Source organism: Tripterygium wilfordii, chromosome 3, assembly GCF_013401445.1.
Source record: "Tripterygium wilfordii isolate XIE 37 chromosome 3, ASM1340144v1, whole genome shotgun sequence".
Taxonomy (NCBI): domain Eukaryota; kingdom Viridiplantae; phylum Streptophyta; class Magnoliopsida; order Celastrales; family Celastraceae; genus Tripterygium; species Tripterygium wilfordii.
The window spans coordinates 13,868,461-13,895,916 of NC_052234.1; the positions used below are offsets into that span (position 1 = coordinate 13,868,461).

General features: G+C 37.2%; 5 protein-coding genes across 12 annotated transcripts; 2 read left to right on the top strand and 3 right to left on the bottom strand.

The window, feature by feature from the left end:
- The first annotated feature begins 1,632 nt into the window (after positions 1 to 1,632).
- LOC119995290 (serine/arginine-rich splicing factor RS2Z32-like) lies at positions 1,633 to 6,153 on the top strand. Of its 2 annotated transcripts, XM_038841752.1 has the most exons (7): positions 1,633 to 1,762; positions 1,921 to 2,036; positions 2,582 to 2,621; positions 2,779 to 2,874; positions 3,816 to 4,003; positions 4,114 to 4,200; positions 5,564 to 6,153. In XM_038841752.1, exons 2-7 carry the CDS (start codon positions 1,930 to 1,932, stop codon positions 5,925 to 5,927), a joined length of 882 nt encoding a protein of 293 aa, XP_038697680.1. In that variant the 5' UTR covers positions 1,633 to 1,762; positions 1,921 to 1,929; the 3' UTR covers positions 5,928 to 6,153. The 2 variants fall into 2 exon arrangements, with proteins under 2 accessions (XP_038697680.1, XP_038697681.1); XM_038841753.1 differs by lacking the exon at positions 1,633 to 1,762 and having other exon boundaries at positions 1,777 to 2,036; positions 4,126 to 4,200.
- A 1,546-nt stretch (positions 6,154 to 7,699) lies between these two features.
- Positions 7,700 to 9,410, bottom strand: LOC119995260. Of its 2 annotated transcripts, none has more exons than XM_038841711.1 (4): positions 9,167 to 9,406; positions 8,904 to 9,079; positions 8,607 to 8,808; positions 7,700 to 8,287 (listed from the first exon to the last, which is right to left on the bottom strand). In XM_038841711.1, exons 1-4 carry the CDS (start codon positions 9,243 to 9,245, stop codon positions 8,070 to 8,072), a joined length of 675 nt encoding a protein of 224 aa, XP_038697639.1. In that variant the 5' UTR covers positions 9,246 to 9,406; the 3' UTR covers positions 7,700 to 8,069. The 2 variants fall into 2 exon arrangements, with proteins under 2 accessions (XP_038697639.1, XP_038697640.1); XM_038841712.1 differs by having other exon boundaries at positions 8,094 to 8,287; positions 8,602 to 8,808; positions 9,167 to 9,410.
- Positions 9,411 to 11,940: 2,530 nt separating this feature from the next.
- LOC119986356 (protein ALUMINUM SENSITIVE 3) lies at positions 11,941 to 14,372 on the bottom strand. The gene is made up of 3 exons (XM_038830931.1): positions 13,991 to 14,372; positions 13,214 to 13,459; positions 11,941 to 12,421 (listed from the first exon to the last, which is right to left on the bottom strand). The coding sequence occupies exons 1-3, from the start codon at positions 14,222 to 14,224 to the stop codon at positions 12,107 to 12,109; spliced, it is 795 nt and encodes a 264-aa protein (XP_038686859.1). The 5' UTR covers positions 14,225 to 14,372; the 3' UTR covers positions 11,941 to 12,106.
- Positions 14,373 to 17,335: 2,963 nt separating this feature from the next.
- LOC119988534 lies at positions 17,336 to 19,763 on the top strand. Its single transcript, XM_038833602.1, has 6 exons — positions 17,336 to 17,610; positions 17,924 to 18,059; positions 18,312 to 18,396; positions 18,519 to 18,566; positions 19,152 to 19,252; positions 19,338 to 19,763. The coding sequence occupies exons 1-6, from the start codon at positions 17,418 to 17,420 to the stop codon at positions 19,462 to 19,464; spliced, it is 690 nt and encodes a 229-aa protein (XP_038689530.1). The 5' UTR covers positions 17,336 to 17,417; the 3' UTR covers positions 19,465 to 19,763.
- Positions 19,764 to 20,324: 561 nt separating this feature from the next.
- Positions 20,325 to 26,739, bottom strand: LOC119994997 (protein MODIFIER OF SNC1 11-like). Of its 6 annotated transcripts, none has more exons than XM_038841353.1 (6): positions 26,296 to 26,739; positions 22,404 to 22,484; positions 22,159 to 22,287; positions 21,974 to 22,049; positions 21,812 to 21,876; positions 20,325 to 20,896 (listed from the first exon to the last, which is right to left on the bottom strand). In XM_038841353.1, the coding sequence occupies exons 1-5, from the start codon at positions 26,634 to 26,636 to the stop codon at positions 21,838 to 21,840; spliced, it is 666 nt and encodes a 221-aa protein (XP_038697281.1). In that variant the 5' UTR covers positions 26,637 to 26,739; the 3' UTR covers positions 20,325 to 20,896; positions 21,812 to 21,837. The 6 variants fall into 6 exon arrangements, with proteins under 6 accessions (XP_038697281.1, XP_038697279.1, XP_038697278.1 ...); XM_038841351.1 differs by having other exon boundaries at positions 21,970 to 22,049; XM_038841350.1 differs by having other exon boundaries at positions 20,325 to 21,680; positions 21,970 to 22,049.
- Between the last annotated feature and the right edge of the window lie 717 nt (positions 26,740 to 27,456).

Consider the following 27,456-nt stretch of genomic DNA (forward strand, 5'->3'; position numbering starts at 1 on the left):
TAGACGAAAATATTGTGCAGGGGTTTAAGGATTGCAGTCTGTAGGGGTCAAGTTCAACCCAATCTATTTATACATAAACTGGCAAGACCTAACATAAGCCCATAGAGGTTAGGTCCACAAAAGCTCAACATCAACCAAACCAGAATATACAGTCCAAAAGGACTTGGTCTGAAATGGCAATACAAAGCCAATACAAATACATGAGGCCGATACACAAAGGCTAAATCAATAACCATGGGATGAAGTCAAAGATAAGACAGTTCCACATTAAGCAATTATAACCGAAACCGATAGAAAACTTATTCAAACTGTTATGAACTTCTTCAAAATGCTGAGAACTGCTCCAACTACCATAACCACTGGTAACTGCTCAAGATAAGTATAAAAAGGAGTTTGTTATCAGATGAAAGGGGAGGTTTTTTCGGGGTATTTTTGATTCTTACTTACTTTGCAATCATTGAGATAATAAGAACATCATATAGTTCTGCACCGTGGACCTAGGCTCAACGTCGAACCACGTAAAATATTTATGTCTTGTCTTATATTTACTCAATCATTCTCAAACAATTCTATTGTCGATAAACAGCATCAACACAGTCTTGGAAGTTCAGGGGATAAATTGATCCATACGTGAAATTTCAGAGGCTATTTCAAAACTTGTCCCATTAAATAATCATGATTTTGACAAATAAGTATTCCAATTTAGAGACTATATTTTGAAATGACAAGTATTTAATGGTAGAACTAGCATCATAGAAAATCCACAATTTGGCATCTGCCCGTGTTGCCTGAATTCAATTTCCACCAAAACCCCCCACTAGGGCTGTGAAAATTAATCGAGAAAACCGAACCACCCGACTGAATTGATCGATTAGATTGTTCATATAATACATGTAAGTGAAAACCGAACCGATCGATTATGCTAAGTTAAAAAAAAGGAAAATTTGGTCGATTTTTTATTTATCAAGATAAACCGACCGAAATGATATATTTATAAAGATTATATATATATATATATGTATAATATAATTAAGTAAGTTAAAGTTGTTGTTTTAAGTTATACAAATTTACAGTTTTACTTATAACTTTATAATCCTTTTTCTTAATAATTTCTTATTACAAATGATTTAAATACTTAAATATATTATTATGATAATTGCAATCTGAACCATTGATTTTTGAATCAATCATTTTTGGACTTTAGTCTTTCAATCTTTCTTTACTTTTTTGGATTATGGATATTGGATGTGTATTAGGTTACACTATTCATGCCTTATAGGCATGGGACAAATGACTATTTAATTTTTCACATATTTAGCTAATATATTAAGTTAGTGTATAAGCCCAAATGTTTGACCCAAAAATCATTAGGCGGTTTTCATGTCAAGATGAGTGTGATCGTCAGTTATTGATTTTTTATATCTAAAAAAACCGAAATTTCGACCGAAGTATTATAATGTAAAATAACCGATTAAACCGACCGATTCACACCCCTATCCCACCCTCATTTTTTAAATTGCAAAAAAGCTAGATTTAAATATTCATCAAGCAATAAACATGTTAATGACATGGCATAAATTTTCTTTTTAATTGTCTTCATGACCCTTGGATTGACCGGAAGCGATCCTGTTCGTCCAATGTTTTTGGTTTGTGTTACAAATATCAAAAGACACAAGGAACTTAAGGTTCGAAGACTCCGAACAGCGAATTAGGGTTAGTCGATCTTCTTTTGATTTGGAGCTTTTATCTTTCGCCTTTCACGGTATGATCTATTTCTCTCCAGTTCTCGCAATTTTCGCTCCGGCTTTAATAGTTTTATTGTCTGAAACTTGCTTTTTACCTTGTAAATCGTTATTTAATCTGATATCGATGGCTTTTATGGAGTTATTGGTTTGTATGGGCTGATGTGTTTGATTGCAGAGTTCGAATATGCCTCGTTACGACGATCGACATGGCAATACGCGTCTGTATGTGGGTCGCCTGTCATCGCGGACGCGTTCACGGGACCTGGAGAGACTTTTTAGCAGATATGGGAGGTAAAAATCGCTTCTTTGGCGGTAGAAAGGTTGATTATTAGTATATTATGAATTGTTTTGAACCTTAAATAAGTTTGAATTCATACTTGTGATCTGATTCGTCCTCCTTGTGTCTATTGATATCTAGTTGAAATTAGATTCTTGGAATTGTGGGTAGCAGTTGGTGTATGGGAGGAGGGTTAAGGTCCTTTCCGAGCTTGCTTTTGCTTGGAATCAATGTAAACTGTTCAGGTGTTTTCTATGTGGGAACATTGTGCCCGCTAGGTGTCATACTTTTTTAACTTGAATGATCTTGTTGAAGGTTTCTGGGCTTTTGCCTAACCTGGATTCCCTATGGTGAGAGGGTCGCCTTGGTGCTATTGGTGGAAATTCATGTCGAGTGTATAGGAGACTCGGGCGATTCTTACTATAGTGTTATTGCGTGTTTTTATCAAAATGGCAACAATCTCAAACTGGTGTTTAGTACGTCTGTGAGGGATGAAGTATCATACAGTTGCAGTACTTGTAATGATGGCCTTACCTGTTTGTGGCAACCATTTCCGCAGAGTACGAGATGTGGATATGAAGCGTGATTATGCCTTTGTTGTAAGTGTTGCTCCTTTTTTTTTCGGTCTGCTTGTTTTCCATCAGATTATTTTGACAAAGAGTTTGCTTAATTTTGTTCTTTGAGAAAGAATTCTGCCGCTTTTGTTTCAAGTATTTTGGTGCTTTGCCTATTTCTTGCCTCACATTTTTTTCACAGGAATTTAGTGATCCTCGGGACGCGGATGATGCAAGATACAGCTTAGATGGTCGTGATTTTGATGGGAGCCGTATCATTGTTGAATCTGCTAAGGGGGTAAGTTCAATCATATTCCTGACTCTTTGTGAGTCAGATTGTAGATGCTCTTTTGTGAAATTATACCATTCATTTCAAATTGCTTCAGGAAGGTGGATTGTGGTGAACATTCATTTATTTAAATTCCACCATCCCCTCTCTTTTGTTCCTCTTCTCTACTCTTTTTTTTGTTTTGTGCTGGTTAATATTTTATTGTCAATGATGTTTTCGGATGATGGCTTCATCATGTTCATGCCTTCATGGCGCTTCAACGTGAACCTTTCTAAACTGAATGCTTTTGTTAGTGTCTTCCTAACAATGTGGAGGGTGGAGAGGTACAATCAATTTGGTGAATATATGTGTCTTACCTACTAATGGTCAGTGGCAACAGATGTAGTAACGAATATATAGAAACTGATTCTGCTTGAAACTGTTTTTTGTTTGTGCGAAATCATTTTGCATGGTACCTCTAGAACCTTTTGTTTTGTGTTTCATAGTTATTTTTGCTATTTAAATTTAGAATTAAAAAATTGAGTGAGGAAGGAGTATGAGTAGGTTTAAGGTCTTTTATCTTGAAGAAAACATTCAACAAGAACATGATCTCATCAAAACATACATGTATTAGATGTGAAGACACCCATCGTGAGTGTCCATCTGATGCTACCAGAATATGTGATGCCGCATGAGTCCCTTCAAAAGTGGAAAGATTAGCACCGGGAAAGCTTAACCCACATCCTTTATTAATAGGAAAACTCATTGCAATGGTGTGTCCTTGAATGGTTTTGCGTTTCAGATTGGCATTTGGGGTGAGTAAAACCTTTTTATTTGCTGATAATCCCTGTTTGATTTGCGTTCTCCATTGGATTTATCGCTGCCCTTTTCCTCGTAGATAATTATTCAAGTCACTTGGGAGTTTATTGGCTTTACTAAAGTGGCCTTTTGGGTTGCTTGAGCATGGACAGGTACCTCGTGGTTCTCGAGAATATTTGGGCAGAGGTCCTCCTCCAGGTTCTGGACGCTGCTTTAATTGTGGCATTGATGGCCATTGGGCTCGAGATTGCAAAGCCGGGGACTGGAAGAACAAGTGTTATCGCTGTGGTGAAAGAGGTCATATCGAGAGAAGCTGCAAGAACGGTCCCAAGAAGTTGAAGTAATCTTGTTTCAGATTATAGTTATTTAGCCTGTGTGTTCTGTCTTATGAATCATTTTTGCATAAGCTTGATGTACCGGCTACTTCTTATTGTCTGCTTCATATTGCAGACGTGGACGTAGTTACTCTCAATCACCTGATAGATCTGTATCTCCTCGCCACCGTAGCCGGAGTTACAGCCGAGGCCATAGCTACAGGTGAGATTTCTTCTTTGTCTTTGTTTCCCTTTAGTTTTGCTCCATTGCTACTTGGTTTCTGTTTATGCACTACACAGTTCATATAATTGATATCATAATTGTTGAAGAGGCTTAGTCACACTTATTTATGTCGTGAATATCATCTCAAAATACTGGAAACTTGAAAGAATTAGTTTTTATTTTCATTGCACTATTTACAGATTACATTTTGAGACTGAGAATGGCCAAAATCTATATTCGTAAATATCTAATTTTGTTTATTGTTATATGATGGTATCCAGAACAGACCCTAAGGTATGGCTATAAAGCATGGATACGGCAGAGATGGTGGAGTATCTGTGTCCGATACGTATCGGATACAGATACGTTGAGATACGTCATAAATACGTCTCAAATACGTATTTAATAAATCACAATGTTTTTTTAATTTTTTAAAATTGCGATACGTATCCGGATACGTGATTGACACGTACCAGATACGTATTGGACATGCTGCGACATCGTTTTGCCCTAGGGTTTATAGGATATTTGTTTTTCTTAAGACTTAAAACAATTAGACGACAAGCTTTCATCATCTTTTACACTCTTCTCGTCTTCGACATCGATGAAAAACTACAACAGTCGACACAGATCATCGACGAAGACCAAACCACTACTGTCGACAGAGATCGACGACCAAAGAGAGACAGAAATCGACGACAAAGGTTGTTGTTCTTAACCAGGTTATGGGTCTCTGTAGCTCTGGCTTCTGCCAATCCATAATGGCTTTGTCGCTTGTTTCACTTTTCCATTTTGTCTTCTCTGCATCAAGAGCAGAGACACAGAGAACCTTCAAAGCAGGAAAAAAACTGAAAAACATTGAAAAAAGGGTTTTGCTAATGCCTTTGTTGCAGCTGCTATATAACTATGCCACCTGTTGTTATAGGTGATGATTCACCATTTTCTAAAAGCATTATTGTGTGTGTCTAACACGTGTACTCCTACAGGACTATCTTATTGAAATGAAACAGTGTATATATATATATATATAAAATTAGTTACGTGTCCCCAATGTATCCGTATCTTACTTTTTTGAAAAATCACGTATCCACGTATCCGTATCGTGTCGTATCCGTGTCACGTGTCCGTATCCGTGCTACATAGAGGTATGGTATACAGAATATTTGGGTTGTTTCTGTTTCCTATTTTGCCTCGAGGGGAAAAAGATATTTTAACAATTTTTGTAAGGATTTTATAGAAATGATGGAAGAAGGTTGTTGTGTACACTTCAAATTAAGCTTGACTTTTTTTTAAAAAAAATAATTTGCCTTTGATTAGTAGTTTGTTTTGTGATATTTTGACTCAATTGGTTGTTTGCTGCCAGCCATTCGAGATCTCCACCAGCAAAGAGGGAACGAAGCCATGAGCGAGAGGATAGATCATTGAGCCCCAAGCCGAAGAACAGTCCCCCACCCTCAAAGCAGAGGCACCACAGTGAAACTCCTGATGAAGGCAGTCCACGTGGTTCTCCAATGATCAGGAAACGAGATGCCCATCAAGAGGGGTCAGATTACGGCAATAGCCCCATGGGGAAAAGCCCTGAAAGAGAGAGCCCTGTCGCTCGGGGCCATCGAAGTCCTTCTGAAGCCAATGGTTGTAGCCGAAGTATGAGTCCTAAAGATGACAGGAGCCCTATTGACGATTCTGATTACAACCACCGTCCTCTGAGGCTCAGTGAGTCGCCTTAAAAATGGCGTGAGTGGCCTTACAAAACAGCCTTTAATTGCTACGCATCTGCAACACCTCTGTCTTCACGTTGGTGTCGTGCAGACCTTTGATTTTCTTATCCTTTGCATGTTTTAAATTGCTTGTTCTTGTTGGAAATTGGTACTTTTGATTGAACTATCATAATTTGTAATACTTTGTCATTGTAGCATTGTGACGTTAATTAAAGTATTTATTTTTGTTGATTTATTTTTTATTTTTTAAAATTTTGGCATGTTTAGGTCATGCTTGTTTTTGTACAATTCTTTTCGTGTCGGCAATGCTTTTCCTGTTGATATACATGCAACAACTAAGTAGAATAAGCAGGGAATATATGATAGTCGTTTTTAGCTGATAATTTATTTCGAATTTGAGCGTAAATGTAACGGTTGTGAAGTTATTCTAATTTTCTTTGAAAGACATGGACCCAGTATGGCCTCACGTTGAAGGCCCGCGTTCTCTGTTTGGTTTAGACGCAACGGGCCTTAAGTGTTTAGTCCAGCCCATGTACGCGTTTCGGCCTGCAGCATTTGCGTAACCACACTTCAGCCCATGTACGAAAAGCTGCCTGCAGCATCTCCTCCATCAAAACCCCTAATATACATCATCTCCCACCTCGCGACCTCCACGCAGAGTTCGCTGCTATGACTCAGTTGCCACCATCTTCATTCGCTATGTGTATAACTTAATATCAACTCCTTGAATCAGATACGACTCAATTTCTTATACAATTTATTTTCCCTTTTTGCTGTTCGCGATGTGAGGGTTTGGGATTTCTACGATGGGTTTGTGATTCTTTGATATAGGGTTTGCGTGTGTTTCGTTTTCGGCTTCTATACATCTTGATTCTGCTAAGGGTTTCTTTTTCTTGTTCTGTGTATGTGTTAATTGCTGCAAACAATTATCTCCTAAATCTCAATTTATCCCGATGTGGTGGTGAAGTATCTCTGCATCCATAATCATGTTAAGCTACAACCATTTATTGATGAGAACCTAGAGATGGCAGTTAGACGCGATATGATTGCGACGGAAGTGTTTGCGTCGTACTAGATTATTTGTTTTTCGTGAATTGTCCCATATAATCAAATTATGTCAAGTGCTTTATTTTTTATTAATATACAATGTAAACATGTCGTCGTGAATTTATATTAATATTATTAGGTATCTAATATAACATTTATTTATATACGTCAAACGCTAAACTGCGTTTGACAACACTTCATTATAGTTTTGAAAGTGATGTGTCAAACAGTTTCTGCGTTTGAACTCACCTCACAATATCACAATTTTATACCTCAAAGTACTCCCAAATAGCACCCAACATGAGTATTCAATTACAAGTAGGCTCAGCTAATTTGAAATTTTCATCAAATGGCGTAACATCCTTTTTTCTTTCAAATATAAGTTATACTACAAACTTTAGAAATATCAATAATAAACAACCCAAATCTTCTGTATACTATATACGTTAGGGTCTGTTCATTCAATGCTATGGCCAAGCTGCAGATAGGTATTAGCTCATTGAATGTTAGCATTAACAATCCTAACAGGGTGAGATTCATCAATAAGATATTGGTTGAATCGTTGAAGAACATCTAATTCTCTACCTCTATTAGTAATTAGTTTATCGAGTTAATAGTTACTTCACCTTAAAGCAAAGATGATATCCTATTCTCAACATCAACGATGTATAATTCCCCATGATATAGGAATTTTTTTAAAAAAGGGGGAAGCAGTTCAAGTTAAGATCTATATATAAAATCCAGAAGCTGATCAATCCATTTACGGAGCGTTCCTAATAACACAAACCAATTAAGTTCTTCAACAGAGTACAAAAAATTTGCAATATCGGTCATTCGAAAGGCAACATATCCATGAAGATGAATCTTTCATCTTCAAATATCCTTTCATCTTTAAGCTGCAACAACTTACATTCTGCGCTAGTTGAGGACTATCGCTCTTAGGAATTATTAACCTTGAACCATGTGCTTAGTAGTAATGCTATTATTGTCACCTATATTACTCTGTATATTCACAAAGTCCAAAAGCATAAAAAAGATTGCACAAAAATTCATCCATGTCTCATCAACTCACTGCACAAATGACGAGCCCTTAACATTCATTTGTCATATTACTGTTCCAAGATCCAGTTCATCTTCTATATCATCCCCATCTTCAAAAAGCTTCAGGAACCTAGCTTGCTCTTGCTCCCTCCTCTTCTTTTGCCAATACTTGTATGTGACCACGGCACCAAGAACCAATACAGTTGTAACCAGAGAAATTATCAATATCACCAGGACAATGTGCATTCCCCTTCCTCTACCGTGGGAGTCAGAATTTGACGCTGTAATCATGTGGTGCACAAATGAAAAATTAAAACCCTAGCAAAACAAACGAGCTTCAGGTATTTGCAAGGAGTACAGAAACAAGATAAAATGATGGAGGCAAACTAAGATAGATAAATTTGAGGCCACTGCATAGAGGAAGCTAAGCAGTAGGGAAAAAAAATTAACTGCTCTGAACCACTATCTAGCCCAAACAAAAACCCATTATTGCTCAAATAGAGTTCCTAGCTTGAGTCATAATGCAATAAAGACCCCAAAATGGCCTCCAATCTAGGCCAGTAACTATAACAGAGCTTATCAGCGGTGGAGACACCTTACCAACTGCATTAACAGTGACGCACTGTACACAGGAAAAGGTGGCATTGAATTCCTTCTCCTTGAATCGTGCGTATTTGCCATGAGGAGCCTTGAAATCAGAAGGACAAAACTCCCACTGCTCAAAGACATCGTCAGATTTTATGGTGTCCTTCTCGTAGAATCCACATCTCTTGCATTTCTTATCGGGAAGCTCTGTCAGAGGCTGAAAACAAACAACCTAATAACCTTAAAAAATCCCCCGAAATAGAAAAAAAAAAAAACCAAAGCAAACAAAAGAATGAGCTTTTCAATCAATACCTGCCAAGATTCTTCGCCTTTGAAACTATACAGAACATGGACTTTCTTAACATCAGGTAATTCAGTCTTGTTCTCTCCTTTACACTGAAAATAAACCTTCGGTTTGGCGTTTAACCATTCGTGGGTCTTGAATATTACAATCGAATCCAGTGTGACTACTCCCGATGATACACTTTCTGCATCAGAACACCAGAAAAAAGCTTCTCATAAAAAAAAAATTTAAAATCCCACAAATGTTCTAGTTTCGGGGGAAAGTAACATACCGGAAAAGAAGCTGAACAAAATCCAAAAAGGAAGGAGCTTAGCAGAAACGCTGGAATCCAGCATATACCGAATCGACATAGCGAGTTTCAGTGATCCGATTTGTCTTAGTTTTTTTATTGACGGCGAGCCTCCCTTACCGTGGATTTGTCGAAGGTGGAAGCTGTGACAGTTGGAGAATTAGCTTTTCGTACAGAACAGAGAAAAGGGGTAGTTGACCGGTTCGCGCTGGGCGTTACTGGACGGGCTTGGAGTCTATGGTACACATGGTGCGCCGTGCGCACCAGCGATGTTTCACTGTGTTGCCACGTCAGGTGGAGTGGTGTTGCGTTCTTTCGCGGCAAGGTATGAATTGGCGGAATTAGGAAGGAATGGGTATTTTTATCTTGATTTAGTTCCGAGTAATCTTCATCCAATTATTGTTTCAATTTCAGAGAATTCTCCATTATTAAGAATTTAAATGTGTTGATATGGTTAAGATTAACTCCATTTAGACTTTAAATTGGAAAGAATTGGAGGGATCCTAGCCCGAGCTATAAATATTTACAAAATGTCTAAATGTCCCAATAACTTTATATTCGAGCAGAATTCCAATCTAGGTGGCAAACTGATTGGGATTGTTGAGTTGGATTATTTTAAAATGAAAATAATTACAATGTCCTCTAAAAACTAGTCCATCCGCGGCGGTTTCCCAGAGGCTCCCTTGATCGGAGCTTCTCGACCGTTCCGCCTTCTCTAAATCAGAGTTCATCGGAGACATTTCCCTTCACATCCGTAATAACTGCTCTTATTTCCGTGTCAATTATTTGGCCGTAGTCACTATGACTTTAGTATTTTATCTTTTGTCCCATCCTTTCTCCCTCCTGCTTCTGCTCGGCCTTCCTCGTCCTGGGTTTTTCTAAACCTGTTTCGACCCTCTGACCAACCACTCAACCTCTTTAATTTAGCCGCACCTTCAGCAATCATGAGACTCTCAAGATCCTCACAAGCATTGGATCTGTGCTTATCTCTGCCCTCATGGTCGGAGTGGCACTCGTGTGCGATCACAATTCGTTTCGGGTTCCTGAGGACCTTGTTCTCTACTAGGTATACCTCAAAAGTTATAATTTTTTATACACAAAATAAAAATAAAAATATTTAGGTTTGAGAAAATATGTTGCAACTGGCTAGAGTAAAAAATATGTGGGCTTAAATTGCATTTTTTATTTGATCTTGTAATATATCTTTTTCATGGTAATTTCTTCCACTCAGTTTATTCTCTATTTGTTGTTTAAGGCCGTTTTGAAGGAGAAATTGGTAAGCTTATATGATGTGGAAGACCAAAACTCGATATCGGTTTCTTTATAGATGCTTCTATTTTCTCTATATGGATCTCGAATGTACGCGTTACGCAAAAACAATGTAATAACTATCTATGTAACTCAAAGACAATGTAATTATAATTGGTATAATAAAAAAAATGTAATTAGAGTTCGATAATGAACAATATTATTTTTTAAAAATAATATATTTAAAAACTGTTTGTGATAATGAAAAACAATGTAGTAATCGTCTCGATAATTCAAATGAAATGTAATTATAGTATGATATTGAAAACCATTGTAATTACATTGTTTTTGAAAGAATGTAATTAAGAACAATTCGATAAAATATATCAACAATGGATCTTGTTGGAAAGAGTTTTAGATGTTGATTCCGAAAATGTAATTTTTTTTTTAAAATCTAATATCTATTTTGAGAGATAAAACGTTTTGAATTTCCTTTAAGAAAAGTATAAAGAAAAAATAGTGATGTCAGCATAGGTAGGAAAAGAAATTAGATCAAGAAAGAAGGATTATTTTGTCCCCAAAAAAATGACAAATCACCTATTTTCTCTGTCACTTGGTGATGTGTCAATGTCACATAGATTGGGATGATTTTGGGATAATATTTGTTGGGATATGTAGTGCTCCCGAAATATTTAACCTTCAAACATCTTTTGCGAGTTTTGTCACTCAAATATTGATAATTTTTCAGTTCAATCCCCAAATGTTTTAAACGTTACAACTTAATAACCTAAAATTTAAATTTGTTCCAATCTAGCTTGAGCATATTTTGGGAGTTTCAGACAGCCAACCTGCTTACGTGGATCCGATGTATCAATGTGAACCGAGCAACCCAAAGCGGATACTAGTGTTGATATGTATTGAGCTGGAAATTCTAATAGCTGCTCCGGGGATGACACTAGTGCTTTTACCAACCTGGATGCCAACACAAACATCAGCCCGGTGATCGGCAAACCTACGCGCTGCCACTGACTGCAACGTTCACAACCACTCTGGGAGTGGTTACGGGGAGAACAAGTTCTGGGGTCAACTGAACCACTGGATACCGACAAAGGTGGTGCAAGATTGGGCTAGCGAATACGACTTCTACGACATCAAGTCAAACCAGTGCAACCCCATCCAGAAATGCGGCCACTTCAGCCAGATCGTGTAGCGTACTACGCGGAGGGTGGGCTCCGCTCGTGTTGAGTGCAAGAGCAGCAGGCAAGGATGGTTCGTCGTTTGGGAGTACGACCCACCGGGAAACTACAATCGGTCTGGTCCTCTAATTACCACCGTCTAGGTGTGATCCGTCACCATCAATATTCAATACTTCACATAATATGATTATCAAATTTATTATTACCATGCTAAATTACTTTTGATAAACAGTACCTATACATGTTATCCCTAAGATGTCTCTGTAATCCAAACAGTCTTGCAAGTCTATATGCATTGTGTGCAAACCTGTATTGATAGTATTTTGCTATTAGTTTCTCAAAATTTTCTAGGAACTTTCACAAGCCTTGGCCTTGTTGGGGAAGCAGAGTAACCCAGAAACACATTTTATACATTTCCATCAATACGGTATATGCTCACTGTTCACATCAACAGAGCCTCAAATTTCGATTCAATGTTTCAATCCAAAGAGAATACCTTGGTTTCCAATTGACAAGCTTTAGTAAAGAAAGCAGGCCATGAAAGGTATGTCGACATGATGCTGCTTACAGTTGATGCACCTATAAGCATGTTCATTACCACAATCTGTAACTGAATGGCCTCTAGGGGAGAAGCTCCTCCCATTATAAGCCCGGTCATTGCCCCTGGAAGAGATATTAGTCCCACCGTTTTGGCATTGTCCAGTACTGGAGAAAGAGCAATAACCAAAGCCCTTCTCACCGGCTGAAGAGTTGCTTGCCGAGGTGTTGCGCCAAGGGCCAATGCTGTCTCCACCTGCGATCCAAATTTGCCAAATCCAATTAAAACCAGCTAATGACGATCCCTCCCAGATTTTGTGCCTTAGAAAATACATGGTTTTTGTGGTTTTGGGCAGTGGACTCTGCACTCACCCAGGGAATTGTCCACTTTGGGCCGTGGGCCCTCACAGATTTATTTCAGGAGGGATGCCCATCTCCCTCACTCAAACCCATGACCTCGTGGAGGTCGGAGAGTGAGTATCCATCTTACCAACTAGATCCAAAGCGGACAATTCCTTGGGTGTGAGTGTAGGATCCATGGCCCAAAATATTCCCCCCACAGTTTTCCAAATGAAACAACATGAGCAATTTAAGGAATGCATGGTTTTCCAAATGAAACAAAATGAGCAATTTTAAGGACCTATGTATTCTTTATAATCAAACAACAAACTGATAATGAAAGCATTCTTTTAATAAAATGATTTTGAAAGCATTCTTTTCAAATCAAAATGAGAAACTTTCAGCTTCTATCCTGTCCTGAAACCTATCTTGTTTATTTTCATCTCCATATCAAACTCGACATCTTTCCTTTTTTTGTAAGCCCAATTACTCTCATTATAATTTTTGCCATTTCATATTTTGGCAAAACCACATTTGTTTTAGGGAGTAAATAAATAATATGAACACAAATTTTTATGAACATTTCCCCGGGGGGGGGGGGGGATCACGAGGCATGATCAAGAAGAATAGAAAGTAAACTCCCTGTGACTCGGAGTACCAATGAATGAAATATATCTCGAGCATCAAAATGAGAGTCTTAGAAACCTACCAGATTCATTTGAATCTTGATGTCATCTCGAAGTCTTTTCATGGTAACCCCAGTTACAGTCATGGCATTTCCAACCATCATCCCAGCGACAGGGATGATGTATCGTGGAGTGAAAGGGAAAACGTTTAAAATAACAAGCAGGAACATCGTCACTGCTGTTCCAGCCAGGATTGAAGCTCCAGCTACATACTTTCCACAAGGGACGTGCTTGGCTCGTTGACCGGCTGTGTATCCAGCAACACATACCTGCAAACAAGGAGACAATCAAGTTAAAACAATTATGGAAACATTGGGAACTGATGAGTTCAAGGGGCAAACTATATCAAAACATTCTTGTTTAGCCCTCAATTAAGGTTTAAAGAGCTAATTGAGGCTCATCCCTGTTATGAAATCTTCAGCTGAACCATAATTATCAAGAATTATGCAGGAGAATTTTAAAAGACGGCGTTTTCTGATATTTTGATCTGCTTTCCTCTAAATATAGAATAATATCCCTTCTAGATCTGCCCTACTCTTACTAAGCAACTAAACTGCCAAAGGAATAGGGCTATCACAAAGGAGATAACCACATAAAACTACAGAAGCATACTTCATAAACATCAAAACAATAGTATTACCTAATCTTGGACCGTCCTTTTACTGATTGATTTTGATTATGATGTTAAAATTCAGTTCATAGCCCATGTCAGTCCTCTGTCGGACCAAACAGTTAATTCACTACAAAAATTAAGAAATTGGGAGGTGAATTGAAATTTGAAAGAAAGCAGAGAGACAAACCATGAAGAGATAGGCAAGAAGGATCCAGCCAGTGTTTTCCTGGTTAAAAATAAACTGAAGAACAAACCCAATTACAGACAGCTGAAGAAAGGCCCTGATAATCGAATAAACCATCTCACCCTCCAGTCCAAGCTTCTGCATAAACGACAAGACCACCGCCATGAGCACCACCACCGTGGCAGCCAAGGGCTTCACCATCCCCTTCAAAAACTCCCCCAGCCATTCCAAATCCATTTCAAAAGCCGCCTAACAGACTAAAATTAAGATTATAGTTCAAGCCTGCCGAGTTGACTTGCAACGAGTTCGTGGCTTTTTTATGGCAGTTCGGAGAAGAAGCTACCAACCCCAGAAGGCATCTCCCGAAGTAATTACTTGACAAAAAATCTGTCAATTTATTAATAAATATATTGCGGGGGCGTTTCTCGGTTGTCCTGTTGAGAAAGGGGGACGGAGACGTACGTACGATTCATACGAAAGGATAGACCCCACATGGAATCCTAAGCTCTCTTTGTCTTTTTCTTTTTCTTTTTTTAAATAAAATCAAGTCATTTGAATTCGTACCCGAAATTTACTATATTGATCCAATGTTGAGAGTTATAAATTCATTATTGAGAGCACAAGTTATTCAATCCAAATTTAGTGGGATGATTGTGTATTTCACCCTCTTAAAATATATAATACCTCAAGAGGATATGATAATCCAAATTCTTCAAATGTACATGGGCTAAAAGTTATATTTATTTGTTAAAAAATAAAAAAATAAAAAAAATAAAAGATGAATGACATATGTATTAAAGCATCCACAGTAATTTTCCTTGGCAGATTTCTTAAAATACATACCAAATACTATTTTATATATTTTCTATCCAACCAACACAGCAATACTACATCAAATTACCTAACACATTCTTTATCTCATTAAAATAGTGATTATTTATCTTCCCTTTATTATTTTATTAATATAAATTAACTTTATTTAAAAAATAAAAAAATTATTATCAAATGCGTGACCACATCTTATCCAACCGACGCCCAAATTACATAGTCCAGTAAAGGGATACATTGTACCACATTGTCACCGAGGTGCTCTCTGGGCTCATGACTTATGAGTAGATCCATGAAATCTGTATGTTCTAAACTAATTTTTGACTAGTTTGTGGAAGTGAGAGAGAGGAGAGAGACATGTGTGTCGTTGTTTCCCAGTATCTTCCCCAATATCTGCCAGCAATCATCCCGACGTTCGTCAATGTCTGTTGAACTCTGCCAACACCACCGATCGTCGAGCCACCAATGTGAAAAATATTGTCATTTCCACATATTAATCAATGAGATAAGCTTCTAATTTAGTATTCAATAGCCGAATCAACAATCTCCAAAATTTTCCATCAATTCTCCGTATAAAAGTGAATACGTTTACGTGGGATCATTCTCTTTAAATTTTTGGTTATGTAATCTGATATGGATCTCGTTAATTTATAAATAACTTGGTTATCAATGTGATTTGAGTGCATACATACTGCATAGTATTAGTATATGATAAATATATATTTTTCGAAATAAATATATGATAAATATTACTCGTATATCTTTATGCAATTGCTTTGGTGACATACAAGACAATGAAGGTTGATAACTTCCATGCCTACTCACCACTGATTTATTCATTTTGAAAGCAGGTGTCTTTCTCTTTTGCCCCACATAAAATATTATTTATTCTTATTATAAACAATAAAAAGCTAGAGATCCCAATAATAATTATCCAAGAAGCATTCTAGTAATGTGTGACATATATTCATTGGGTTAGATGCCATCATAGTGAGGGGCCTATTAAAAACCACATCCAATAAATACATACCATACACTATTGGGATGCTTCTGATATGATTATCACTGAAATCTTTATCATTTTTGTATTATAAATCACATGCGGTTGAAACTCCCAACCCAGGTAGGACCTGCTTAGGTTGCTAATAGGCCAGGTACTTTCCCCCTAGATGGACTTCCTCAAAAAACAAACAAAGGACTTAGAGCATTTGCATCAATTTTGCTTATCAAATTTCCTAAATACAAACAAAAATGCATTATTCCGTATTTCACAAAGTTCTTATCCAACCAACATCACATTATCTATCATATTATCTATTTTATTAAAATAACATTTTTTTCTCTTCTTATTTTATAATTACAAATTTTTTTTTTTTTAGATTAGAAGATACTATTACGATATATTTGTGGGGGGTTTTTAAGAGTATCTGTAGCAGTTTCTCTTAACAGATTCCCTAAAATAAAGACAAAATGTCTCCGTTTTCTATTTTACAGATTCTCTATCTAACACTGCATCAGATTCTCTCTCATTAAAATAATATTTCTTTCTCATTCCCTTATTATTCTATTAACATAAATTAATGCTATTTAAAGTAATAGATCAATGCTATTTAAATGTAAAGAAATATTAGTACTGTTCAAGTTATCTAAAATCTAAAATAGATAACATCTGGTTGCAGTCACGCTGGATCTATTTTTCTTTATTAGTTCTCTAAATTTGTTGTCTAAAATATGAAAATATGGAAAGAATCATGAGTAATCTGACTAAGCCCAACTCAACATGTGGGTTTTTTCTCCAATTCTGTTTCTCATGGAGTCATGGGTCTACTAAGAGCATCTGCATCAGTTTCTCTTAACAGATTCCCTAAAATACAGACAAAATGTCACTTTCCCCTATTTTACAGATTCCAAATAATAAATTAATTACATTTAAAACAATATATTAATTAAAATAATAAATTAATGTTATTAAAAATTAGAAAAAAAAATTGAGGAGAGAGAAAGAAGAGAGAGAAAAAGTGAGGAGAGAAAGAGGAGAGAGAAAGAAAGGAGTGAGGAGAGAGAGAGGAGAGAGTGAGGAGAGAGAAAGAAGAGAGAGAGAAAAAGTGAGGAGAGAGAAAGGAGTCAAAATGTGAGGAGAGGAGAGAGAAAGAGATGAGAGAGAAAGAAAGGAGTGAGGAGAGAGAGGAGGGAAAAAATGAGGGGAGAGGAGAGAGGAGAAAATAAAGTAGTAAAAAATATTATTTTATGTTTAGGGAAGTGAATAGTGGTTCTCTAGATGTAGGGAACTACTGTTCATATTCTGTAAAATAGGGAACCTCTAGGTAATCTGATGCAGAGCTCTATTTTGACAAAATCTCTAAATTTTACAGACAGACTCATGTTTAGGTAATCTGATGTGGATGCTCTAAGCTCGGGATTATGGGCCGAAGTTCAAATTTCTGGCACTAGCACCCAGCCCAAAACTAGCTAGGGTTATGGCCGAATTTAAAATTTTTGACGTAGAATAGAATAGAGTATTCACACTCCTTCCAGCACCGTATTCGTGGTGGAACTGTGGAAGGCCGGAAACTGCAGCAAAGGCGCCGCTCTTCTCTCTGAAATGAGTCTTCTCGGGAATGCAATCAAATGGAGCTTGGTTCTTCGAACTTCCAAGCCAAACCATCATTCCATCCCCTCGTTTTTACGCCAAACCCCCAAAGGTTTCTGCACTGAAATGGCGAAACCGTCGCCGCCACCGCCACCATCAGTCGAGGATGCCTCCGCCGATGAATTTCTTAAAACACCAAAAACGGGTATTCTTATTCAATTTTCATACTGAATCCAAAAACAGATTAGAAGGCAAGAGAAAGATTTGGGTTGGGGTTTAGGGTTTACATGGTGTGTTCATTATCATATTCTTGCGTCCTCAAGTTTTGGCTTTGATATATTTATTTTCGTAAAAATAAAATTCTTTTAACAGTTTGGTTTCTATAATAGTTATTCCCTCACATCCGCTACTGTCTAAAGATGATGACAGGGTTCTGCATAGCGTTATTCATCGAAGATTTATCTTAGTCTTTTATTTTTATCCTCTCTTTCTTTCTGTTCCCCTCTATTACATATCAGGTCTGGTGTATGGGAAATTATCGGGAATCAGAAGAAATGCGTTGAAGAGTGACATTCTCTATTTGATTGATGGATGCAACTTGACGCCTGATGATATAAAAGTCAACTACACCAAGAGCTTTATGCCTGTTGAAATGTACTCTTCTACTCACTTTTTCTGTGTATTATGGCTCTAGATGCATCATTTCCTAAACCGTATTAAAGGAGTTAGTTGTTGGTGTTATTTGCTTCGATGTGTGTTCTGTTTCCCCTTTTTTCACTTTGTCAATGGAGTTGAGGGATAATTTTGGTCTTATAATCTATGAGTTCTATATGTCTTAGGCATTCTATTTCTGGTTCTTTTCCTCAAGTAGTGGTTCTAAAGCCAGAGATTCATTTTTTTGATCAGGATAGTGCAATTCCCTTCACGTTATGACTTCGATAAGGCATCTAGGTTGATTCCTAAGAAGAGTCGCTTCCACAGGTTGGACAAGGTAATACCATAATGAAATCCATCCATTCAAATTTCAAATGTTGTTGAATTTTTTGTTTCCCTTTTCCATTATTATATTTATTTATTTTCTCTAGTGCTGATAACAAGCTGGTTGGGTATCAGGCTGACCGTTCCCTGTGGGATCTTCTTCCAAGTTATGATGGGAAAACTGTAAGTTATGCTTGTGATGTTTATTTGGGTTTTTGATATTCTTAAAATGTAAAAATGGTTGGATATCACGTTTTGTTTGATTGATCTGGGCAAGAGGGTGGGGGATCGGAGGTTGGGAGAATAAGTGAAGGGATAGAAAAATTGAGGGTTATTTTGTACATGCTGAGATCATCCAGATCATTTCCTCTTATGGCCATGCATTTGAAGGTTCCGGCGAGGCGTGACAAGCAACAAGCAAAGGAATAAAGACACTCCTTCCTTATCCTTGTCATTCATTTTCATTTTTCTGCACATCTGCTCTTGAATGGCTTGACTCAGGGAGTTGGTGCTAAGTAGCATAATATACTTTTCCTCTTAGTATTTGGATTGGAAATTTTGCTTTCTCCTTTAAAGAAAAGAAAAAAGACTGCACAAATATGTAGAAAATTTTTGGATGACCAAAACGTTATAAATTTTTTCCAGTTCTAGGGTTTCTCTTCCTTTTTTTTTTTTTTTTGTCTCTCTCTCTCTCTAACTTATTATCATTTTCCACCATATATTTGACCTTATGTTGCTCATTCGTATGTGTCTCGGCTGTTTGATCAGGTTTTACTGCAAGGAATACCTCGAAATGCCATTCCAGATGACGTGGAGCGCTTCCTATCTGGTTGTGACTATGATGCATCCTCCTTTCAGCTTTTAGGAAGGTTAATTCTGACAGTTAGTCCCTAATTAAGACATATATTTGTTTGCTGTGACTTTCTTAAGGTGACTTCTTGAAAACCACTGTAGGTCGCAAGATTCCTTCAAAATGGCAATGGTGCGCTTCCCCACACAGACCCAAGCAATGAATGCGTTCATTACAAAGAACAGAACCTTCTGTCTCAATAATCAAATTTCAGTTAGAGTTCTCCAGTAATGCAGGGGCAGTTGCGTCCCAGATAATGCTACTTAATTGTGCTTTTAAAGTTCAATGTGATGGTAGAATGTTTGGTTTCTCATTGACAGTTGCTGGTTTTCTTATTTGGACTCCTATTTGGACTTCTTTATTGTTGAGAGGCATTTGAGTTCTTGAGGAGATGGGATAAAATCATAAAATGTATTGGTTCCAAATGTAAACGATGATGATGATTTTGTAACTTTGGTTTGAAGAACATTGGGACAATTATCACTTGTGAAATCGTTACATATTGGCAATATATCATTTTTATGTTCTTATTTGGGGCTAATACGTTTTATCGTGGTTCTTTCTTTTTTGCTCATCACTGTGCAGTTTGTTACCCTAAACCCATAAATATTATAAATATATGTATTATATAATATTCGTAGTTTTATTAGCATGACTTATATATATATATATGAAAAATTTTCCTATGAGGTCTTGACCTTTAAGATTAAATATTTTCACCTATATATTCATATTTTTTTTAAATTTTTTTCACTTACTAGAGTTCCCACAATTACTATTTAGTCCACAATTACTATTGACTAGATTTTTACAAGTTATGATTAACAAGGTGGGTAAAGAGGCGGGCGGAGATTCCCCGCACTGATGAACACTGACAGGTACGGGATAGGGTGAAGATTCAAATACTCGACGGGTATTTTAATGGGGACGGGCAATGGTATTTCTAACGGGTACAAGGACGGGTTAAGAGGTTGCTACCCCAACCCACCCCATTGACATCCCTAGTCATGCGAGCCTCAAATTGTCGAAAGTGTTATCTGTGCAGGTTTCAAAGTCCATCGGAGATGCAGATCTAAATAAGGAAGATTTCATTTGATGATATAGCTATTGAGCACTTCACACAAGCATCGTGCCATCAAACATAATTAGTAGTACAATGTATAAAGGAAAAGAACAATTTTATCAAATCTTCTCAGCTAATATACCTAGTACTTCCATCCCATACTCACACTAGCAACCAGAATTTCCACATACGCTGGGATCTTAACATTGTGCAACATACAATACTGAGCATATAAATTAAAATAACATAGCTAAACAAAGAGCCCGACTATCATCCTCCATTCCCAGCATCTTAAGTTGCAAAACAAAAATTCACCCTGTGAGGCCAAAGGAAACTAACAAGCACTTGCAAAGTGTTCACTGATCTCAAAATGCCAACCAAGAATGTTAGAAATTCTGAAACAAGATGCTAACATATATTATGTTCTTGAATACCTACCTTATAGAATTGACAGTCCCACTAACAACTTTTCCTCTTTTCTAAGTCTTCCATCTGACATCTTTACCTTCAATCTATTCCATCTCATTCTTGGCAAGCATCTTATGGATGAATTAATAGGAGGGAGGAAAGAAGCATGCTTTGAAAAGCCTACAATTGTATCTACATTCACAAATCAATTACTATAGAGCCCCCAACACCCATAAAGGAGCATGCATTGCAAAGCCCACAATGATAAAGCACGTTTACTTTAGTTAAATATTTTCAAACGGCTGCCATTATTCCAATGATCTCAACCATAACCCAAACTGAAAATCCATATGATCATTCTGAGAATCTCATTGAAACCACTAGCAAGTGCCATATTTCAATTTGATGAGATCACGAAAGGAAAATCAGTCCATTCAAACCAATATTTTTGATTCAGATAAAGCTAGGTGTCAAACTCAAGCTATACTGCTATTTTACACTGAATCATAGTGACGAATTGAATGAAATGTCACAGATCACAAGACAAAAGGAAGAAAAGTTGTCAAATGAAAATAGTTCTTGAATACGAGAAAACTTACAAATGCAAACACAAAATCATGAATATGCACACACGCACACAGCAAATTCAGAATTTCTAGCGCATACGCACATGACCACACACACACACACACACACACACATTCATGCAATGCAGTAAATTCAGAATTTCTACATTTTTTAGTAGATTTTGAGATCAGTAAACACTAAGAGGCAGTTGCGACCACTCCAGGCCACACCAGCTAAATGGACATTAAAGGCTGCACCCTCAAAGTGAATGAAATTTTCATACTCCCTCTCAGCGCTGTGCACTAATTACTTGTCTAGGAAAGGACGAATAATGCATCAGGAAATTCATGTAAGAATGTAAATGTGGGTATAGAAGATGCTGAGAGAATCAAATGCTAATTAGCTATACCTGCCAAAATAAACATAAGGTCCAATTAAACGAGGCCCGACTAAAAAAATTTAAATAAGACTATTCTATTATTTAATTGTGGTCAGCAACTAAAATTGTTATTGCCACCGCAAACATATCTCAAAACCTACCTAACTACGGTGAAGAATAACTCTGTTCAGGAATCCCCACCAGCCTCTCCAGCAACTGCCGCTTTCTGATTAGAATAACAAAAAATAGTCAGTGCTGCAAAAAGCACCAAACACCAAAAACCACAAATATTCTAACCACAAATGTTTCTAATATTGACCCACTAAATAAGGACTAACGAGTTCAATATTCCCCTTGCCATTCACATGCGTCAGAGAACTTGTAGGAGGAGCTGAAAACCTGGGAAGAATAAAGTACATCACCTCTAAGTCTCAAGTCAGTATGCAAATATTGACAGTTGCCAAGCAGTGTTTTCTGCTGAAAGGAAATAATCAAAACTAATATAGACCTGGCAGTCCTTGCTTTCCTCTTTTCCTCTTCAAGTGCATCTAGTTTTGGAGCAGGTGCAAATCTGCCAACGCGGGCTTTCTTCTTTGCTTCTTCACCAGTTGTCACAGATGACACTGAAAGCCCAAACCTAAAATAAGGAATGAATCAAATATCATATGCATAAGTAGGTTTTTGTAGACGACTGAAGGAAATCCAAATTTATGAAACATATCAACAGTGAATTAAAAAGGCATGGAGTAAAACCTCTCTGCTCTAGCCTTTCTCTTCAGCTCCTCAGATTTTGTCAATGCTTCTGATCCCTGCAATCTGAGCCCAGTTCCAAACCTACAATAGCATAGGCACATGAGAGACTCATTTTCTAAACAGGAAAAGGAGTTGAAATGAACCTAACTCTGCATTTGAATCTGAGAGATATCTTCACCCTTCAATTAATGATCCTAAGGAAATTAAACTTCTGACTCAGAAATTATGCTTGTGTTAATAACATGGACCATGTCTAATCTTTATATTGCATATGAGTCACCGCATGAATGTGGATGCATACACCTACAACAGAAAAAAAAAGAAAAACAAACAAACAAACAAAAATCTCAGACAGATAAAAGGTCAAAAAAAAAAAATGAAATTCACGTCACCTCAGGTATGTACCCACGTATCAAACTAGATTAAAATCAATTCGTGGATTTCTTGAAAATCGTGGAGTAGCTACCACTCAAAAACCTCCCAGCTGTCTCTGCACCCCAGCCTCCTTGAACACTGAGCAGCAATTTAGGGGCCTTAACTGGCGAACTGAGTTTCCCTCTCAATGAGCAAGCTTATCCGCAGCATTAAACAATATTCTAAAAGGAATTAGAATATCAATGCCCTATGTTTGACACAATGGTCTCAGTGAGAATTGCATGAACATCCAACTATAAGGATGTATCATTGTCTTACATCAGAGAATTGCGACCATTATTGATGTGAAATTTCTCTCTTGTTGTCATGGATTAGCAAACAAGTTTTCAAGTGAGCCACTTGACCACTACAATCTTCCTCAAGCTTCAACGTATTTTGGTCATATGACAAAAAGCTTGAAAGAAAATCAAAACTTCAAGTTGGAGGAATGAAGGAGAGAATGGATATTGTATTCAAACAATTGGCAGACTGCCATAGAGACTTACCCAGCGAGGGCCAAAGGAGATGCCCTTGCAATATCTAAACAACTGTTTGAAAAGTACTTTGGCTAACATTATGGATCCAATCACTGGATCTAAATATCGGAACCAAGGTTGGTTATTATTTAAATATAAATCTCAAGCATGAGATCTCTAATGAGAGAGCAGAAAATAAGAAAAACTGAGAAAGGCTCCACCCACATCAACACTAGTATAGGCAGCTCTCTCAACAACTCCTCCACTTTCCATGGCAACAAATTCATAATGATTTTGTTGCAAATGTATTATATTAATTGGGTCCCTTTTAGCATACCTTTTATAGCATTCAACAAAAACATATAGATATACAAAAAAAACAACAGAAATATACATAAAGAGAAATTCCACGGATTATTCCAAAAGTTGATACCAAGCCCAATCTCACACCACCACCCGAATATTCTAGAATTTGGAGGAATCCAAGGGGGTAAAAGTCTTGAGACATGTTGACTTGAAAGGCTTGGTAAGACTTTGGTGGTCTACAATCAGGTGGTGCCTTATACAAGTTTGGAGTTTGGACATCATGCAGAAGCTGAGGAGGGTGAAAAGGAATCAGAAATCGGCTTGGGAGAGGATTAGAGGAAACATAGACATAATTTGAAGGTGGAGTTCTCTTTTAATAATGCACATAATTTGAGAATGAAGTGAGCATGTAATTGAGATGGAGGAAAGTTCTTAGCCACTAAGATTACGGGATTAATGGTTAAATGACAATGATTATGCTAAAAAGTATTAGCAACCATTCTGTTGGGTATATTGCAGGGCATGACTTGGAAGCCCTCGATGGAATCCATACACATTCAAAACAGCAAAGTTAACCGCTCAATACATTTTTCACTTTCAAGGGAAAATCTATGTGCATCAACACAAAACCATGCCATCAGTTCACATCAACAAAAGTTTTTGCCCTATCATCGACAATCTTTCAGGCAATCATCACGCAATAGGTTCATTTGAAATTACAATGAGAAGGTTTCTCCAAGCAAAAAAGACATATTTCACACTCTATTTCCTTCCTAAACATATTTCTTCTATGTGGAATGATAGTTTCCCATCTTAGTGAAAATAACGGACTCAGATTAAGGATATAAACCCATAAGCATCTGATGCAGCTGGAAACCCAGTATAAAGAATGCTTCAAAAGTACAACAAAGGGAAATTCTGCCACAAGTTTCAAAAGACAGAGGTTGTTTACTCCATAACCACGAAGGAACATAGTTGAAAATGCATTACAAGATGGGGGCACAACAGAAATTCCACTCACATTAAAAAATAATAATGGCTTGCAAAAGAAATGGAGAGGACCATACTTAACAGCTAGACTGTAACCACCTAATTGTCATGGTTGCAAAAATCGCTAGTCGGCCGCCAGGCGGTTCATAGGGACTAGGGATTAATTGGATTAATCGGGGATTAGTCGGGGATTAATGGGATTAATCGTTTTCAGTTTTTTTAATTATATATATATATATATATATATATATATATATATATATATATATATATATGCAATACTCATAGAGACTGATAATATTTATTATTATATACACTTAACATTGTTTGAATGAGTGATGCATCAAGCCCAATACTCCAATTAATATATTCTGATGTCAAGGCCCACTCAAATAGTGTGACCATGCCCAATACTTTATTGGTTAGAAACAACTAGAGCCCAATACTTTATTGTTCACGTGAATTACTGAGCTTGGGTGGAGAAGCCAAGGAGACCACAACCAGAAGCTTCCAAAACGACTCAACAGAGATGTAGTAGCGAACCAGATCAGAAGAGACATGAGGGCAAAAATCGAAGTCAGAGGACAACGTAACCACTGGGTTGATCTCTGTTGGTCAGAAATCGAAGTCACCACTGGGCTGTTGGTCGATCTCGTGATCATCGCCGATCTCTATCGATTGTTCTGTTTGCATCTTGATCGATCTCTATCCATTATTTTGTTTGCGAAAATGGGGAGGAAGAAGAAGAACACTGGGGAGGAAGAAGAAGAACACTGCCACACTGTTTTTGTCGCGATTTAGGGTTGTAGGCTTTTTTTTTTTGCCAAAAAAAAAACTCCCAGCCCCGACTAGGCCAACTAGTCGGGGCTTAATCGGGTCACCGATTAAGTAACCCGATTACACTCTAAGCGCAGCGGCCACCGCCGACTACCGCCTAGTCAGCCGACTAGTCGCCGACTAGACCGATTTTTGCAACAATGCTAATTGTTCTATCATTAAAATTGAACTTTCTCATGTATAACATTGTACAGAATAATGAGAGGCTTACAACTTTAAATTTAAGAGGCTACTACTTCAAGGCTTAAACAACCCTAAACCCCAGAATGACACATTGTTCTTTCATCATTATCAAACCCTGACCCCATATACTCATAATCATATACACCCAAAATGCCAGTCTAGGAGAGCCAACTTTAACTACTCACTTAAGACTTATGATTTAAGAAACACGAACTTGTAATCTATCATTTGAATTCATGAGACAATATTACAAATCAAACAGAACCCCAAAAGGGCAAAGAAAAAATAACTCATTTGTAGAGGGCACGCATATTTTATGCACGGTCCAAATAATTCAAGCACTTGATCCTTACCCACAGTTTAAATTATACATGCACAATCCCGGTCTAATTTTAGATTAAAACATTATCTGCAGCTATTTACAGCTGAGACGCTATAGCAGCCGTTTACAAATTTTTCTAATAGATACAATAAGTTGGTCCAAAACCCTAACAAGTACACAAGAAGTGGGGACAAAACCCTAACAAGTATACAAGAAGTTGGTCCAAAACCCTAACAACGAACAGAACAAACAAGAATAAGACCCAAAGGCCCCAAACCCTAGCGTTTCAAATTCAATAAATATTTTCGAGTGAACAGGCAAATAGAACCAAACGAAGCCTGAAGCAAAAGATCAGTGTAGATACCTTTCTGCTCGCGAGTTGCGCTTCTCTTCCTCTGAGAGCATGACGGCCATGCCAAAGCGCTCTGCACGGCGGATCTTTTTCTGAATACTAGAACCCGAAGCATCAGTTGTCCCAGTGAGAGTGGCTGCCGCGGCTACTGTCGTCTTCAATTCCTGGGCGTTCTTCTTCGGCCCCGCACAACCGGGAATGACGGCGGATAGTGCGTTGCCGGAAGTGTCTTCGGGGCGATCTAGTTTGGTTGATGCGACGGGCGTTTGGTTCGGGTTTTTACTGGTGTTTTCATCGTTGTTGTCGTGTGTGGTCGCAGCGGTAGTGAGTTTATCAGCGTTTACGGTGGCCATCGGCGAAGATATATGAAAGCGTAGAGAGGGGGGATCGATAGATTGCTTTCAGTTTAGCAAATGGGGCTTGCGAATCGTGTGCCAGTCCGTGGAGTTTATTCTTTTTCAGAAAGCTAAATACTAATAATATAATATGATAAATATAAACCGTGTGCGAGAAACATCATATATTTATGCTAAATACAAAATATGAGAGAAATTACCTGCACAGCATATGTTGGGCTCATCAGAATCGGACATAAATATAAGAAATTGAATCTACCGAATCACTCTATCTGATACATTCTAAATCATTAACTTAAAATTTAAATTTATTATATTTTGATAACTTGAACGAACTCGTTTACGTGTCAGGTTGACCGGACATAAATCATGTATATTTGTAAAATATTGAATACAATGATATCACTTTTTTAATGACTCATTTACGAGTTGATTGCCCGAATGATATAAAATATACTCGAGTAACCAAATTGAAATGATTTCAAACATTAAGTAACTGTATTGAAACGTTTGTACTTTAATAACCGAGTTGAACAATGTAAAAATTTCACTAAACCGAATTGAATATGTCAAATCTTTCACTCATCACACTTTTCATAAATTTAGTTGAGATTTACCCAAGTTTTATTGTGCAAATTAATATTATGGAACTTGTGGAAGTAGTTTGGGAGATGAGGTAATATGTATATAGACTTAATATAGGTCAAAGCCCATGCGTTTCTTATTTTCATTTTTCAGAAAATAAAAAATAATAAAAAGTATGTTTGATTATCCATTTTAAAAAATAGGAAAAGTAAGAAATCACTTAAAAACATAA

Coding starts and splice junctions, on each gene's coding strand:
- LOC119995290 (XM_038841752.1), top strand. CDS start 1,930: ATGCCTCGTTACGACGATCGACATGGCAATACGCGTCTGTATGTGGGT. Junction 2,622..2,778: donor AGCGTGATTATGCCTTTGTT/GTAAGTGTTGCT, acceptor TTTTTTTCACAG/GAATTTAGTGATCCTCGGGA. Junction 4,201..5,563: donor AGCCGAGGCCATAGCTACAG/GTGAGATTTCTT, acceptor GTTTGCTGCCAG/CCATTCGAGATCTCCACCAG.
- LOC119995260 (XM_038841711.1), bottom strand. CDS start 9,245: ATGTCGATTCGGTATATGCTGGATTCCAGCGTTTCTGCTAAGCTCCTT. Junction 9,080..9,166: donor TTTGTTCAGCTTCTTTTCCG/GTATGTTACTTT, acceptor GTTCTGATGCAG/AAAGTGTATCATCGGGAGTA. Junction 8,288..8,606: donor CGTCACTGTTAATGCAGTTG/GTAAGGTGTCTC, acceptor ACATGATTACAG/CGTCAAATTCTGACTCCCAC.
- LOC119986356 (XM_038830931.1), bottom strand. CDS start 14,224: ATGGATTTGGAATGGCTGGGGGAGTTTTTGAAGGGGATGGTGAAGCCC. Junction 13,460..13,990: donor TTCTTGCCTATCTCTTCATG/GTTTGTCTCTCT, acceptor CCTTGTTTGCAG/GTATGTGTTGCTGGATACAC. Junction 12,422..13,213: donor TCAAGATTCAAATGAATCTG/GTAGGTTTCTAA, acceptor TTTGGATCGCAG/GTGGAGACAGCATTGGCCCT.
- LOC119988534 (XM_038833602.1), top strand. CDS start 17,418: ATGAGTCTTCTCGGGAATGCAATCAAATGGAGCTTGGTTCTTCGAACT. Junction 18,397..18,518: donor GCTTCCACAGGTTGGACAAG/GTAATACCATAA, acceptor GTTGGGTATCAG/GCTGACCGTTCCCTGTGGGA. Junction 18,567..19,151: donor CAAGTTATGATGGGAAAACT/GTAAGTTATGCT, acceptor CTGTTTGATCAG/GTTTTACTGCAAGGAATACC.
- LOC119994997 (XM_038841351.1), bottom strand. CDS start 26,636: ATGGCCACCGTAAACGCTGATAAACTCACTACCGCTGCGACCACACAC. Junction 22,485..26,295: donor CGCAACTCGCGAGCAGAAAG/GTATCTACACTG, acceptor ATGCTATTGTAG/GTTTGGAACTGGGCTCAGAT. Junction 21,877..21,969: donor CGTTAGTCCTTATTTAGTGG/GTCAATATTAGA, acceptor TATTCTAATCAG/AAAGCGGCAGTTGCTGGAGA.